Source organism: Cryptotermes secundus, unplaced genomic scaffold (genome assembly GCF_002891405.2).
Source record: "Cryptotermes secundus unplaced genomic scaffold, Csec_1.0 scaffold277, whole genome shotgun sequence".
In the NCBI taxonomy this organism is placed as follows: domain Eukaryota; kingdom Metazoa; phylum Arthropoda; class Insecta; order Blattodea; family Kalotermitidae; genus Cryptotermes; species Cryptotermes secundus.
In genome coordinates, this window is record NW_019720164.1 from 726,279 (window position 1) to 740,595 (window position 14,317).

The window sequence follows — 14,317 nt, forward strand, 5'->3', positions numbered from 1 at the left end:
ATGATTAAGACCTGAAGCAAATAAATAAATGAGGCTCAGTGCAGTGTCATAAGTTTCCAAAGCTGAGAAGACAGCATTATTAAGCACGTTGAACACTTAGACTTTCCAAACATAACCACTTTTCAATCAGATAGCTAGTACTCTTTACAGATAAAAAGAAAAATATTTTGCAAATTATGTAAGCAGAAATGACTGTCTTCATAAGAAACAGCTTTTGAGTTAAAACAGGAAATTTGTAAATGACCAATTTTTTTTTTTTTTTTTTTTTTTGATGTGACTAAACTAAGACTAGACATGAGAGAGTGAATGCATTTGAAAATATTGACAAACTCTATGTGAGGTATATGTATATATTGGTGCAAATGGGCAAACTTCCTCGTTGTTCAACCAAATTTTCTCGTTTTTCAAAATGATAATATACGCTCGCCATACACTACATAATACTATCTATGCATTTATCAGTGATTTATTAATTCCAGTATTACTGAAACCTTATAAAGTTCTATTTTGTAACCTCATTAGCCCATTCTATTATGTCTTTGTTAAATTGTTATGTTTATTATATATTTCACTTTTTTGGAACAGGTATTTTTTCGTATGAGTATCTTGAAGTGGTGGTTATGAAGAGTTCTATCTTCTGGTATGTAATACCATGTAGTCCATTGAATGTCAAGCAACATTTCAGAGGAATAAGTCGCCACCATCTTCAAGGTTGAAGAATGATCCAAACAAGAAAACACCCATCTGTTTCATGCTGCTTTCTTGCTTGGCTCATTCTTTGACCCTGAACATGGAATTGACATGTTCCTCCAAAAGATCAGTTGACTTTCAACAGACTGCATAATGTTACATCTACAAAGGTAGAAATCTTCAGGTGTTTTTCAACTTAATACTTAATTTGTTACTCTATAATTTAGCATCTGAGAAGAAACTTAAGTTGAAATGAGTATGTATGTCTGTGTGTGTGCGTGTGCGTGCGTGCGTGCGCGCACACACAGTTGGGGCTGTTTATTATAACGTACAATAAAATGTTAGAAATTTATTATCTATTGTATTTACAAAAATTATCTGAAATGAGATCCTCCTGGTTCAGTGCACAGCTCAAAATGCTGTGACACTGTTATACAAATGGACTGGAATTTTTCAGTCTGAATATTTGCACTAATACAAGAGAACACACATCAGACACATGCACATGCGTGCATGCACTGGGATCAGAGGCCTCTTCAGAAATTTTATTTAATTTTTATAAAATAGTATCACAGATCTTTCACATCCTGTAGCACCAAACCTGGCAGGAAGAGAGATAAAATTAGGAATATTATGAATTATAGTCAGGGCTAACACAACATATTAACAGGACAGTGGTGTATACAGAATCCTTGCACCCTCCCTCCACACATTTCCATTTACAATTAAGACCTATGTCATTTAACTTTTAAATCAGGATCATTTAATATGGAAGACGTATATGAAAATCACTGCAGCAGGGCTTCACAGTGAGCAAGGGATGGGACTCATATTTCCTACAAAATGATGGTTTACCTCTTCAAATAACTGGATATCATATGTGTTGTCATCATCTGCAAAGTAGAACACACCATCCTTGGCATTGGCTCGCAGCCATTCAAGCCCACGGTTTCTATTGGATACTCCACGAGGCTTTGGACCTTTCCTTTTCTTGAATGCCTCTGGCATAGGAGCTGTGAAATAAAACAAAAATTTGTAAATTGACAACAGACAGCCTAAAGTAGTATGTTGATTTGGACAATATTGCATTTGATTGGATCATTTTCTGAACAATAAATCTCATTATAGAATTCCAGATACTTGTTCTTCATTTCCTAAGACCCAAGTGTGCATGTGTGTCTCTCTCTCTCTCTCTCACACACACACACACACACACACACCCGCGCACTCTGGATCACATACTGTCAAGTGCTGCTTGCAATTCCCTTTGGATGTCAGACACTGTTTCAGAATGTTATCCCTTCAGGTTCATTTTTCAAATTGGGAAACAAAGCAAAATCACAAGAAGCTAAGTCCAGCAAGTAGGGAGGATGGGGAACGATATTGTTGTTAGTCACGAACGCTGTTGTTTTCAGGTATGAGTGGGCAGGCGCGCTCTCGTGATAAAGGAGCTGGTTGTGTTTGCTCCAAATTTCCAGTCTTTTTCATCGCATATTATTTCTCACTCCCTCGTTGGTGTCTCCACCTTATCGTGGTGAGGGGGTTNCTCAATCTTCTCAAAACATCATAGTGAATGTCAGAGTTGACCGTAGTGTTAGAAGGAACAAATTCAGGGTGAACAATCCCCTTCATGTTGATAAAGACCATGAGTACACTCTTTGTTGCACTCCGGACCTGTTGCGCCCTTTTTGTTCTTGGTGATGGTGGGATATTCCACTACGACGATTGCTGCTTTTTTTTTTTTCTGGATCATAATCTTAAGTTCAACTTTCGTCGCCATTATGAGCCTATAGATAAAAGTCTGGCCCTTGTTAGCCTTCTCTCATAGCTCAAGACACATGTTTATGCGCCGCTGCTGTTGATCATTTGTCAAGAGTCAGGGAACAAACTTCGTGGCAATGCAGCTCATGTTCAAATTTTCTGTTAAGAACTCCTGGAAAACACCATAACTGATCCCAACCATGTCTGCGAGTTCTTGGATTGTTTGGCAACGGTCTTTGTGGATGAGTTCTCAATTTATTTCAACATTTTCTGTCGTTTTGCTGGTGATTGTTTACCCTGAACATTCATCATCTTCAACCGACACTAGCCCAGCCTCGAAGTGTAGATGCCATTCAAAAACCACTGACCAGCTTAAAGAATGTTCTCCAAAAGCCTCATGAAGCATTTCAAGGGTTTCAGTAGTGGATTCACTGAGTGTCACGCAAAACTTGATGCAGGCACATTGCTCGATTTTGCCATCTATCCAGAACAAAACAAAACACGAAGTTGAAAAAGCACTCGTGTAAAGACAATGCTTGTTCACAATGCGGTGTCACGTGCAAACTGATGCAATAGGCTTGCGAAAGTGTGACCTTGGTCTCCCCCATCATCTTCTTTCACCGAGGCTATTACAACAATAACAGTCCAGGAAATTCCAAAGAGACCCTCATAGGAATCATAAAGAAAAACACAGAAACGTTAGTTGATGCTAGTAAAAAAGTTGGTCCAAAAGTGAAAAAAAGAGGAAGTTAAGTATATGTTGTCGTCTCATCACCATATTGCAGGGCAAAATAAAAAACATAAACATAGCTGACAGATGCTTTGAAAATGTGGCAGAGTTCAAATATTTGGGAATGCCAACAATAAATCGAAATTTGATTCAGGAGGAAATTAAGAGGAGACTGAATTTGGGTCATACTTGCTACCATTCACTTCAGAACCATTTGTCTTCTTGTCTGCTGCCTGAAGACATAAATATTGCAATACGTAAAACTAAATGTAAATGTACAATTTCTCCTATTTTTTTTGTATGAGTGTGAAACTTTGTCTCTGACATTATGGAAGGAACATAGACTGAGGGTGTTTGAGAACAGGGTGTTGAGGAGAATATTGGGACAAAAAAGAAATGAACTGACAGGAGGTTGGAAAAAACTGCATAATGAGGAGCTTCATAACTTGTACTCTTCTCCAAGTATAATTAGAATGATCAAGTCAAGGAGGATGAGGTGGGCAGGACATGTAGCACGAATGGTGGATACGCGGAATGCATATAGGATATTAGTGGGAAAGCCATAAGGAAGGAGACCACTGGGAAGACCAAGAAGTAAGTGGGTGGACAATATTAAAATTAATCTTAGAGAGATAGGATGGGATGGAATGGATTGGATTGATCTGGCTGAGGATAGGGACCAACAGAGGACTCTTGTGAACACGGTAATGAACCTTCGGGGTTCCATAAAATGCTGGGAAATTCTAGAGTAGCTGCAGAATTGGTGTCCTCCAGAAGGGCTAAGTTCCATGAGTGAGTAAGTAAGTAAGAGATAGTTATCTATGCAGCTAAGCACTGTCTGCTCTAGTATTTTTCTTCAGAAATGTCACTGCCTGCTGGATTTTTCTTAATTGGCAGTTATGTTGTAACTGTCATATATTATGAGTATTTATGTTTTCCTAGGACAATGTACTTGTGAGATCTGCCTTGTGCTAAGAACTGTTTTTGTTACTGAGCTCATTATATACAGTTTTAGAATAAAGATCACCCGATTTTATAGTAATCTGGCATACATCTTCATTTCCAAAAATTCTATAGTTTTTGCTACACACAAGGGTGGGATTTCATAATTTTCTCAGATGTAAGTAAATATATGCTGATGAGTTAATGAGTTAAACTGTACTTAAAAACAACTTGAAAGGCACTTTCTGAACTGAGTGAAAACGTGTTTCAGCAATGCTATAATGCAACAAGATTAAATTCTTTCTTACTATGACAATTAAATGTATATTGCTCTGCAATTGCTATATTTCTACCCTCAGTTAATGTCCCACCAGTTTATGTATGCAGGTAATTTTTGTAACTTACTATCAGTACTTTCATTCTTACAACACATTTGTCAGTACTATCATGCTTGGTTTCATCACCAAGGCCAGAACACACAATGAACTGACAGATGTATGTGTGTGTTTTTGCTAGTTTACCAACATGTGCAAACTGTTTGCCAAATTACTGATACATTAACACTTCTCCTACTATGAAATGACAGAGTCAATGATACCAGTTGTGATCCTATCACACTGCTCTCTATGGGCTGATTTTCTGTTGCATGTCTATTCATACATATGTGAATGGATGGGACAACCATTCATAATATTTGACTTCCATTCTTTCCGCTTGTTTCTTTGGAGACAGAGGTCCCTAAGCAAACTACAGGTTTAAAAAACAACCTTGAAATTATTCCAAGAAATTTTTTACTGAACATTCAAATGAATGGGGGCACGCGGTAGCGTAGTTGGTTGAGGGACTATGCTACAAGCCGGAAGGTTGCGGGTTCAAGTCCCGATGAGGTCACTGGATTTTTTCAATTGACCTAATCCTACCAGTGGCACTATGGTCCTGGGGCTGACTCAGCCTCTAACAGCAATGAGTACCAGGAATGAATTAAATCATTTTCCTGGGGAGTAAAGCGCGGCTGGCGCGTAAGGCTGACAACCTTACCGCCATCTTTGAGCCAATTGTCTAGATAATATGGGACCCTCAACATCTCACAACCCTATGGGCCTTCACCGCCTGGTACAGGGATAGCTTTACTTTACTTTTTACTTTACAGTCAAATGACTATTTAAAAGAACAATGTTTTTTAATAGAAATAAATGTCCATGGCTATTTATCATGAAGAGTTTTGGTCTAAGTGTTTCTGATTAACAGATCTCACAATAGATTTCTAAATTTGTTCCAATTGCAATTACATGGAACTCTGTTGGTGATCCAGAAACTTAGCATGAAAGAGATATTCACATGTAGACTTACCTACAAGATGGTCATGGGAAATGCCAGTTCGGTGTAACAATTCAGACACCAACTGTGTTTTATTCTCTGCATCCTCAATCACCAGCCAGTGAAGGTTTTGCACATGCATTAATGTTTGTGCCATACGCGTCAATTCTGGAATCTGTTCTGGTCTACGATATGTTGGTGTGATAATGTACAAGCGGGGTGCTGTGTATGATGTAAGTGGCACTTGGGATAAAGAAGAATCTGCAGCAGCTGGCACTGACACTTCACCACAAGCTCCCACTGCCAACAGCTCATGGCCCAGCTGCATTATCAAATCATGTAACAGTTTTTGGCCAATACTGACTGAGATAGTGTCATCCAGCCTCAGGCGACCTATAGCAGCATGCAGTAACTCTTCCCTTACAGCTGCAGCAACAGCAGGGTCTGCATAAGAGAGTCCATTTCCAGTTCCACTGTTTGATCCACCCACTAACCATGTGGAGGAGATGTGGTACTGTATGATCACCACACAAACACCTAGCAGCATTATGAGCCACATTTTCTTTGAGTGCTTCATTGCTTGGACCCACAATTGGACCTAAAACACATATAAAAGAAAATCAATATTAGCCCCCTTGCAATACACAATCCTATTTTATACAATGTGTCCAAAAAATAATGATGGGGTGTTTGGAGGCTCTATCTCAAAATACGTAAAAAATATAATAATGAGTATTGTGCCTTTACATTCCTCCGCTCAAACAGTTTCATGAGTGGCCACTATAATTTTCCAGCTGGGTGGTGCACCACTGCATTTCAGAAGATATATCATGGAAGTTCTTACTGCAATATTTCTTAAGAGGGATTGGCAGGTGTGGTTCAATTCTGTGGCCACCTACGAACCTTGATTTTACACTGCTTGATTTTTTCTTTCAAAGTTATGTAAAGAATTACATTTATATGGACAAAATTCAGGACCTGAATCATTTGAAGCAAGAATATCGGAAGCCGTTGAGCAGATAACAAGATGTATGCTACTGTGTGTATGGCATGAAGTGGAATATCAGCTGGGCATCTGCAGAGTCACAGTGTGGAAACTTTCTAATTACATTCAGAACTCTTGAGGCACACTTCAAAATAAAATATTAATTTCTTGAATATGATTCTCATTTTTCTATATATTGGTTCTTAAAACCCCACCATTATTTTTCAGACATCCTGTATGTAATTTGTTACCTGTTTCTCTTTATGAATATTTACTACTTCTTTTCAAACTGGTATTTATTTTACACTCATGCAGGAATGTGAAATTCACATACCCTGCATGAGTTCTAGTATTTTCAGCCGAATCAACTACATAATTTGTGTGAGTTTTCTATAAAATTATGATCTGATTATTATTATTTCTTTAACCCTATGAGTATATTTGTAATTAGTAAGTATTTTCTCGGGGATAAATTGACACTACTGTGCATGAATCATACAGTTTACTATTAGATATATCTTCAAACTTAAGTAAACCTGAAAAGTAACAATGGGAATTAATTGCTTTTGACATATAAAACTGTTTATGTTCTACACAGTCCGTCAACAAGGCAAAAAATTGTTCCTTCTTTCTTTCACTTTCAACACATGTTTCAGCCTTAAATTGCCATTTTCAGGTGCCTTACTCTGCTTAAACTGCTACACTGCACTAATATTATCCATTCATTACACATACAAAGGCATGCTTTGTGGTCTAGTTGGTATGCACTAAAATAGCACACTCTGTAGTTCACTTAATTTAAATCAAATAAAACCTATTAAAATTTTCGATTAAAATTTGTTTCTGTTTAAAGTCTGTAAAGTTCTTTTTACACCTCACAAGGGGCGTCATCCACTTGTTTAGATTTGTTTCCTTTTCTTTGGATGTTTTATTACAGCTGCCTGTTTTTCTATTCATACATCATCCTTGTGTTACCTCTGCAATCTGTAATCTGCAAGATGCCCCATGTTAATATTGTTTTTGATTGTTATTACAAGTGTTATGGTCTGTTTTGTTTACTTTATACTCACTCTACCCATTGCTTGTGCTGCGTTGTTCCCTCTAGCAGCATGTGATGTTGTCTTCACTTGTGTAGATATGGTGTGCTTGCTTCCATATTTATATGTGCTGTGGCTGTCAAGAGCAGGGAGAAGGTGGGGGAGGGGGTATAATGTTATTTTGTGTAATTCTTCAAATATGGAATTGTGTGTATCAGTATTAGTGTCATTCATATATAGATTTCTTCTACTGATTTTGTAAATATGATTCTTTTCAAGTGTATTCAAATATTTTCCTTTCCTCCTTGTTGTTATATCTTCCACAGTGTCCACTATTGTGCCATATGTATGTCCGGTATTCAGTATGTGATTTGAATATCCGAATTATTATTGTTACTTTTAATGTCGTGAACGAGTTCTTTATATCTGGTATTAATTGTTCTTCCTGCTTGTCTAATGTACTTTAGTGGACAATCCAGGCATTTAATTTGATAAATTCCATATTATCAGTATGCCATCGACTTATCTAAAATATGCGATTATGTTGCTTTACTAGGATGGGATATATCTATGCATGTTCCATATGTTTCCATGTATATGTATGTTTCTGCTAGTATTGATGATGTTGGGGATCCCACTGCTAATCTGTCAGTTTGTTTGTAATATTCCTTGTCAAACTGGAAATAATTTTATTTTATTGCTGTTCTTAATATGTGAATAATTTCTTTTTGTATATTCGTCTTGATTACTAAATCTTCTAGTATGGTAATCAGGGGCGGCCCGTGTATAGGCACTGCGGAACTGCAGCACCCCCAATTTCCACTTGATATTATTGATAACATTTATATAATGAGTCCTTTTTTCTTTAAATCTTTCTTTATACTTGTACAATACAATATATAATCCTTAAACTTAATGTCAGTAGCCAAATCTTTTTATGGAACTGTGAGTTTCACAGTTCCAGTGGCGAGGTGTTCGTTGACTGTGCGCATGCACACATAGGAAGCTACACGTGAGGCTGGAAGGGAGAGGGAGCACTGCAGGAACGAGAGTGCCGACCAGTGCCGACCAGTGCCGACCAGTGCCGACTCTGGCGTGCTGGTGGAAGGTAGTTTTTCTTTTACTCCGCGTGTGTTGTGCTTAAAAAATATGAGTTAATTGTAGAATTAGATTATTATCCTGCTTCCAGCTATTCTATTTGATTCATTTTTTTCGGTTCTTTTATTTAACAGAAAACTTTAACCATGGCCTTGCATCCCCGAGAAATAAGTTCTGTGACTCTAAGTGAACTTCAACAGCTTAAGTTTTCACAACTGTCTCTCCGTGAGAAAGTTGCAGTTAAGAAAAGAGGTTGTTTGACACCTGATATTCTAATATCTCAGCCAGGCATAAGCAACAACAAGAAATATATTTATAACTTTAATTCTGAATGGTACAAACGGAAAAGTTGGCTTTGCGGCTGTGAAGTAAAAAATGCACTGTTTTGCTTCCTGTGTTTGCTGTTTGGGGGTGATGTAACGTGGACAAAAGATGGTTTTAGAAATATAAACAAAATGAAAGAAAAAACTGAAAAGCATGTGAAGTCAAAGAAGCATGTTGATAATGTAGTTTCACTGTCACTTTTAGGAACCGTAAGTATTAAGGAGAAACTTAGTGAGGCATACAGACTTTCAATCAATGAGCATAATATAAAGGTTAAAAAGAATGGATTTCATTTTTAAATGAATAGATTAAGCTTGAACTGTAACAATTTAGGTTAAAGTAAGTAAAAAATGTTTGATTTTGTTCTTTTAGGATTTCATCAAGTTTCTGAATAAATTTTCTTTTTATACATGTTTGTTTCCTTTCATACAATTTTAAAACAAAGGCTACAAATTTTCTGGAGCAGCACCCCCACGAATTTTAGCTACGAGCCGCCACTGAGTGTAATGTTTACCAATCTTTGGTATGTTGTATACATACTTTCTATATCAAAGGAGCAGAGTCTCATATTTTTTAAGCCCGATGACTTGTAGGTCTGTCATCAGGTGAAGTTCTGAATATTGTATGTATATGGTAAAGATAAGTAATTGTTTAATGATTTGATAGTTGTTTTGCTAATTCGTAAGCAGGGCCATTTTCCAATTGACTATTGGTCTAATGGGTGTGTTCTGTTTAGGTAGTTTTACTGTGGCATGTAGGTTAGGGGCTATGGCATTCATATCCGTGTACTTTCATCTGTGTTCTTTTTATATGATGTTATTACATTGTTTTAGTGTTTGTTTTATGATTTTCTGGTATTTTTAAGTTGGAGTTTTGTTAGTCTTATAAAATGTTTACCCTATATAAAGTTCCTTATTTTGTGTCTATATTCATCTTGTGTCAATATCACTAGTGTTTTCCCTTTGTCACCTTTAGTTATTGTCAATTTATTCTTAGGAAATTTGTTTTTATGTCCATTATTTGTTTCCATTCTTATTCAGTATTCTTTTTATTTTTATTATTTATATTGTTATTTGTATTAATAACTTTTATCTTTCTTGCAACAGCATGTCTATAATAATTTTGTTCTGTTGTGTATAGTAATGCAACATGATGCTTACATACAGGATAGCTTTTGACATATTATATAAAAATACGAAGGTATACGTACAATTGTCACAGTATCTAGGCATCATGAAGACATACAGAGGGACTGGAGGTAAAATCTAAGGCATTCTTAACATTAGCACCATTCCAAACACATTGCACCTTAAAAATGAAACGTGATGCATCGTAATGCCAATCAGTTAAAATCTCATATTACTTAAATGCTATAAGAACATTATTAAACAACATTATCTGATCAGATTAAGATTAGGAAAAGAGAGTTTTATAGTCCAGTGTACTACATTATCCCACACCCCTTAACCATTGGTTAGGAAGATAAACTGCAGGTATTGGGACTAGAATACAATCTTGTAGGTTTAAAGAATGGCGTGTCTTATTCAACAGAGAATTAGTGCATAGTTCCATACTACTGAGTGCAGACATCTCTCAGCTGAAGAACATTTTAATAGCATGCAGGCAGTACGTGAAAATGCATGTGTGTGCTAACCAGAAAGATTGACAGTGAATCTAGGATATACAATAGTCACTTGTACCACAGTTGGAAACACTGTTTTCCCATAAATATACTGCTACAACTGGATATTTACATCTGCTTTCCGAGGGTCTTTTGTGTACACATTTCATATTATTGCACGCTGACAACAGAATTATGATATTCCATGATTTATGACCTCCTATAAATCATGTAGACAATCTAATATACTCGAATTTGGGCACTTACAAGAAACTATTGTTAAGTTTAGAGGTGTTGCGGTTGCTAGCTGTGTGGAAGGTAACAATGGCTATCACATGGCAAGGATTAGAAAACTCAACTTTAGTCAGTCTTCAATGATCATACCATCTACATTCTCTTTCAGGTTTTATAACTTCAAATAACTTTGTTTTAGAGATAAAGCATATTGGGTAGTTCTTTCATTTTAGTGACATTTTACTATATAGAAATGAAACAAGGACTCAAGTCAGCTTATCACACACACACACACACACACACAGACACACACACACACACATATACATATATATATAAAATAGTCACGTTTGGGTATGTCATGCGACAAATAACTTCACGCCATTTCAGATATAGCAAATTTATTTCACACTCGCTCATACAGTTACACAATTACTGCCATCTGCAGTTTCATAAATACTTCTGCTGTAGTCACTGCCATGCACTCGATACAACACAACTCGTAGCTGCTGGACTTCACCTCTTCTGTCTGGCTTCACGATCCACACTCTCTCTCTCTTAATCACACACTCTGCTCACATACTGCTCAGCCGGATTTTTATACCGTTCCCTGTTGCCCCGTGTTAACAGCGGTGTTCCCCGTTACGTCAGAGTGGGAAGTGCTGTTATGTCACCGCTGGAGGGGGGTTGTCCTGCATAGCGAAAATACGTCACACTGCTCCCTTCTAAAGGTTGTTCGTCCCGAACAGCCTAACGGTACATCCAAGTTACCTTTTTTTTAAGGCTGTTCTTGCAATGTCTTCTTNTTTTTTTTTTTTTTTTTTGTCCGGCTACTCCTCTTGCAGCGACTATTCTCTGGCTGTTACATCCGCTCCCTTCTTAAGATTGTTCGTCTCGAACAATTCCATGGTCCAGCGTTGTATCACATTCACTTCTCACTTTCATTCTCAATTCATGCCGGGGAGGCAGGTATTTCTACATTACCGGCTCCTCCTCTATTCCTTGTTTCCTTTTCCGTTTCGGAGGGGGTCGACCCCTCCACAGTGTCCAGTTTTGGATCTTCTGTAATCCGCTGGAACTCTCTACTGTTTGTTTCCTGATATCTAGCCCTAGGGTCTTCCTGAGGGTTCGGCTGGCTGTTCTCTCGTTCCCAGGATGCAGCTGCCGTCTTGCGTGTTCATCCTTTAGTCCAATGCTGCCCTCCGGTTGCACCTGAAGTCTCCGCCCTATGATGGCTCCTCTTGCAACGTTGTTCCTAGTCTGGTTGTTCCCGACGATGTGTCCCTTGCGCCGTGCCACTCCTGCACGGCGGGTCGTCCTTCCGGGAGCGGCGACACATTTCTTCTGGCACCCATCCTGATTTTAGGTCCGTTCTTTCTTGAAGGCATCTCTCCTACGTCGTTCCACTGTTGCACTGCGGGACACCTTCCTGCAGGCGGCAGCCAACTTCCTCCGGGATCCACAAATTCATCAGGTCAGTTCCTTTGGCTCCTCGCATCGCTCTGTAGCTTGCTTCGTGTCCCTATGCCGCTTCTTCCGTCCTTTGACCGGTTGTACAACGGCATCTTCCTCGGGAACTTTTTGTTGTTTTGCCGCCTCAGGTTTCATGTCCATTGAGGTCGGCTATTCTTCTTCTGGACGTGCCTCCATCTATTGGCAGGCTTTGATTGCTTCCGTTTCCGCTTGGATGGCTTCCGTTTCTGCGGCAGTTTTTTCTCGCCAGGCGGCCATCTCTTCTTGCCAGGCTTTTCTATCGGCGTCTGCCTTTGCCTGGTTGACGTCCAATTTTGCCTCAAATATTGCCAACATTTCGATTATTCGTTGCATCTCTTACTTCTTCATTTTCTTTTGGCAGGATAACACTCGATGTGCTTCTGAATTCAATAATTCTTCATAGATCGAAGCGTGTTTAAGTTCGTAGACACTTCTGACACCAAACTGTCACGTGTTGGGCATGTAACGCGACAAATAACTTCACGCCGTATAGAATATAGCGAATTTATTCCACATTCGCTCCTACACTTATATAATTCACAATTACACAATTACTGCCATCGGCAGTATCACAATTCCACTTCTCTCGGCGACTTCACGATCCACACTGTGTCACTCCTGATCTCACATTCTGGTCATATACTGCTCAGCCGGCTTTTTATACCGTTCCCTGTTGCCTCGTGTCAACAGCGATGTCCCCTGTTACGTCACAGTGGGAAGTGCTGTTATGTCATCGCGGGGGGGGGGGGGTTTACTGGCCTGTTACCTTAGCAGCGGCGGTGGCTCTGATGCTGTTACGTCACCGCTGGAGGGGGGTGTCCTGCATAGCGCAAATACGTCACTATATATATATATAATTTATTTGTTTCTGATACTTCTTAGTTAACACGTTTGTTAATGGTCATTTCGTTCATAAGTTATTTAGCGAAAATGTATCAAATGCAGAGGTCATATAATGCCAATTGAGATTATAATGATGTACATTGAACTGGAAATAACGGGAGAAGCAGTCCTGGCTATTCCAGCGTTCACCCAGAGACCTGAAGAAAACCTGAAACTGGATAATCTATGGTCTGCAGAGGTCCAAACTAGACACCACCTGTATACAAGTTTAACGAATTACTGCCGTTTGTAGACTAGAGTCCAGATTTGATTTTCTATTCACAAAATTTAGTATTATAGCTTAAATAAAGTCCTTACGAGCTATGAGTGCTTCCAGATTTTAAGGTAATTCTTTTCCCTCCAATAGACGCTTTACCTAGTGCATATCACGGTAAGAGATACCTGCCGCGTTTCAAAGATTAATGCTTCCAAACAATTATCACATGATAAGGTATCACTCTTAATGATTGTTTAAGAAATTAAATTATTCAGAAGTTGTTCCCGAAACTTCGGTAATTTCTCCGGTAACTCTGTATTGTGTGTAGTATAACTAAACAGATGAAAGTTGTGCCTGTGCGTGATTAAACACCGTAGGCGTTGGGGTAATGGAGATAAATCTTCACTCATTAACACGCATTGAATTGTAGTGAATGACCTATTGACTGAGTTATCGTGGTCTCCATGATACCAAGTTCATTTACAGACACAGAATAAGATTGCATATTTATCATCACGACCAAATTAATGCAGTAGTGCTTCGACATACGGAGTTTCGGTATAAATAACTTTGGATTATTCATCGTTACTTTAAAAAGAAAGCTACATATATTTTCATTTTGCAGTATACAGCAATTATATCCGAATTAGTTTAAAATGCAAGGAGTCCACGTGTTAGGAAGTCACTGATCATTCAGCGCAGTTCGTGTGACATGCATAAGTTCAGACTCCCAAAACCGTAGAATATTTGTTCACATCTGGTGAGGCGAATCAGTATTTCGTAAATACTTGGTACGCACATTTTCTAATTGCTGTCAGTTGTCATCTAGGGTCATTTCCGTTCGTTCAACATGCTTTTTACCACCGAGTTATGGAAACCTAATTGCACTTTTTAATATCAATACAATAATAATAATAATAATAATAATAATAATAATAATAATGCAGCTTTGGCACAAAATAAAATGTTTTCAATAAAGAAATTC

General features: G+C 38.2%; 1 protein-coding gene across 3 annotated transcripts in view; it reads right to left on the minus strand.

Annotated features, from left to right (window-relative positions):
* Positions 1–14,317, minus strand: part of LOC111867139 (galactosylgalactosylxylosylprotein 3-beta-glucuronosyltransferase P) — a 132,711-nt gene that overhangs the window by 10,952 nt on the left and 107,442 nt on the right. For 2 of the 3 annotated variants that reach the window (XM_023856704.2, XM_023856714.2), the window contains 2 exons: positions 5,474–6,038; positions 1,546–1,703 (listed from right to left, as the gene is read on the minus strand). In XM_023856704.2, the coding sequence (XP_023712472.1) occupies positions 1,546–1,703; positions 5,474–6,038 (723 nt within the window). Of the gene's footprint in view, positions 1–1,545; positions 1,704–5,473; positions 6,039–7,495; positions 7,725–14,317 lie in introns of those variants that run through there. The other variant, XM_023856694.2, reaches the window with a different exon arrangement.